Source organism: Phaethon lepturus, unplaced genomic scaffold, assembly GCF_000687285.1.
Source record: "Phaethon lepturus isolate BGI_N335 unplaced genomic scaffold, ASM68728v1 scaffold23389, whole genome shotgun sequence".
NCBI classification, from domain to species: Eukaryota; Metazoa; Chordata; class Aves; order Phaethontiformes; family Phaethontidae; genus Phaethon; species Phaethon lepturus.
In genome coordinates, this window is record NW_010563100.1 from 26,191 (window position 1) to 27,506 (window position 1,316).

A 1,316-nucleotide genomic window follows, 5' to 3' on the forward strand; every position below is an offset into this window, starting at 1 on the left:
CTATCGCTCTCGGCTTTTTAACCTTTGTGGAAAAGCCGGGAACGATGACGTTTCACCAGCAGTATAAACACATGCGCCTCAGTGGTGCTGTATTTACTGCAAAATCTGTCCCCAACGCTCCTCCTCCCCCAGCGAGGACGCCCAGAAGCCAAGGACGAAGGTCTTTTTTAGACATCTCACAGCCCTGCCTTTCACCAGAGAGAGTCTCACGCAGACAGGCGAGAGCACGAGGCAGCCACTCTCCTTCCCACCCAATTTTAGATGCTCTGTGCAACAAAGCGAGGCACCGATGACCACGGCAACCCCATGAAGGATGGCTGGGTTTAATTAACACCCCAATTAAACACTCTAATTTACGTAGGATGAAACCAGGTCCCTGCGCCAGGGCACACAGTCGAGATGCTGCGTGAGGCTGAGCGTGGCTTAACCATGAACGTTGTACGAGTAAGCATCATACCTGCTTCTTTCCTCGCACGTCCTCTTCCTTTCGTCTGGGCTATAACGATTTCCGTTTCCTCCTGGGTCATTTCCGAGATTTTCTGCAGGAAAAGCTTTTCTAGAGCTTCTGCCATTAAGACTATGTCATCCCCTGGCTGGAGGAAAACCAGATACGGTAAATGAGACAAGGCATGTATTTCCAGAGAGAGCACTTTGTATTTCCACCCTCTTTAGCGCTGCTATTCCCGTTACGGTGCAGCGGAAAGGCGTACGGGATCCTCTCCCAAATGCCGAATACACGGACAAATCCTCACCCTTATATTTTATAGGTAAAAGCAGACGATGGGCAGGGACGTCACCGAGGAGATGCATCGGAGAATAGAGCCACCCAAGGTGCTACCTGCCTGCGGCAAAGGCTGTTTTCGGAATGGAGGGAGGAGGGAAAAAGAGACGGGAAAAGAGAGAAAAAGTGGAAAAAGCTGGATTCATGCCAGCCAGTCATTTCTACCACACGAGATCCCTCTGACTGGGTGGGTCTCATGGAAGAGGTCTCTCTGTAGAGCATCAGGTTAGGGGATAAAAAGAGCTCGGCACGGGCTTGCAAGGAAAAAACCTCCTTTTTCAGGGAGGAAGTTACGGAGAAAGTCGACTGTTGGGATCCTTTAGCTGTTTCTAAATCAGCGTGGAAGGAGAGGATGGCACTAAGCGGTCCTTACAGATCTGAAGGAGCCCGCATTTGCCAAGGTCAAGGAAGACAGAAAGGAGGACACCTAGAGAGGACGAGATCTTCTGCCCCAGGGGCACCGGCCAGAGGAGACAAGAGATATGAAGGTTGGAAATTGTTTTGTGAATAGTAATAACATTTGGCAGAGGCAAGA

General features: G+C 50.4%; 1 protein-coding gene across 1 annotated transcript in view; it reads right to left on the reverse strand.

Annotated features, from left to right (window-relative positions):
* BRD4 (bromodomain containing 4) overlaps positions 1 to 649 on the reverse strand; it is a gene marked incomplete at its 5' end in the record, with an annotated part of 17,562 nt that extends 16,913 nt beyond the window's left edge. The window contains one exon of the mRNA XM_010294491.1: positions 458 to 649. Within this exon, the coding sequence (XP_010292793.1) occupies positions 458 to 649 (192 nt within the window). The remainder of the gene's footprint in view (positions 1 to 457) is intronic.
* Positions 650 to 1,316: the final 667 nt, after the last annotated feature.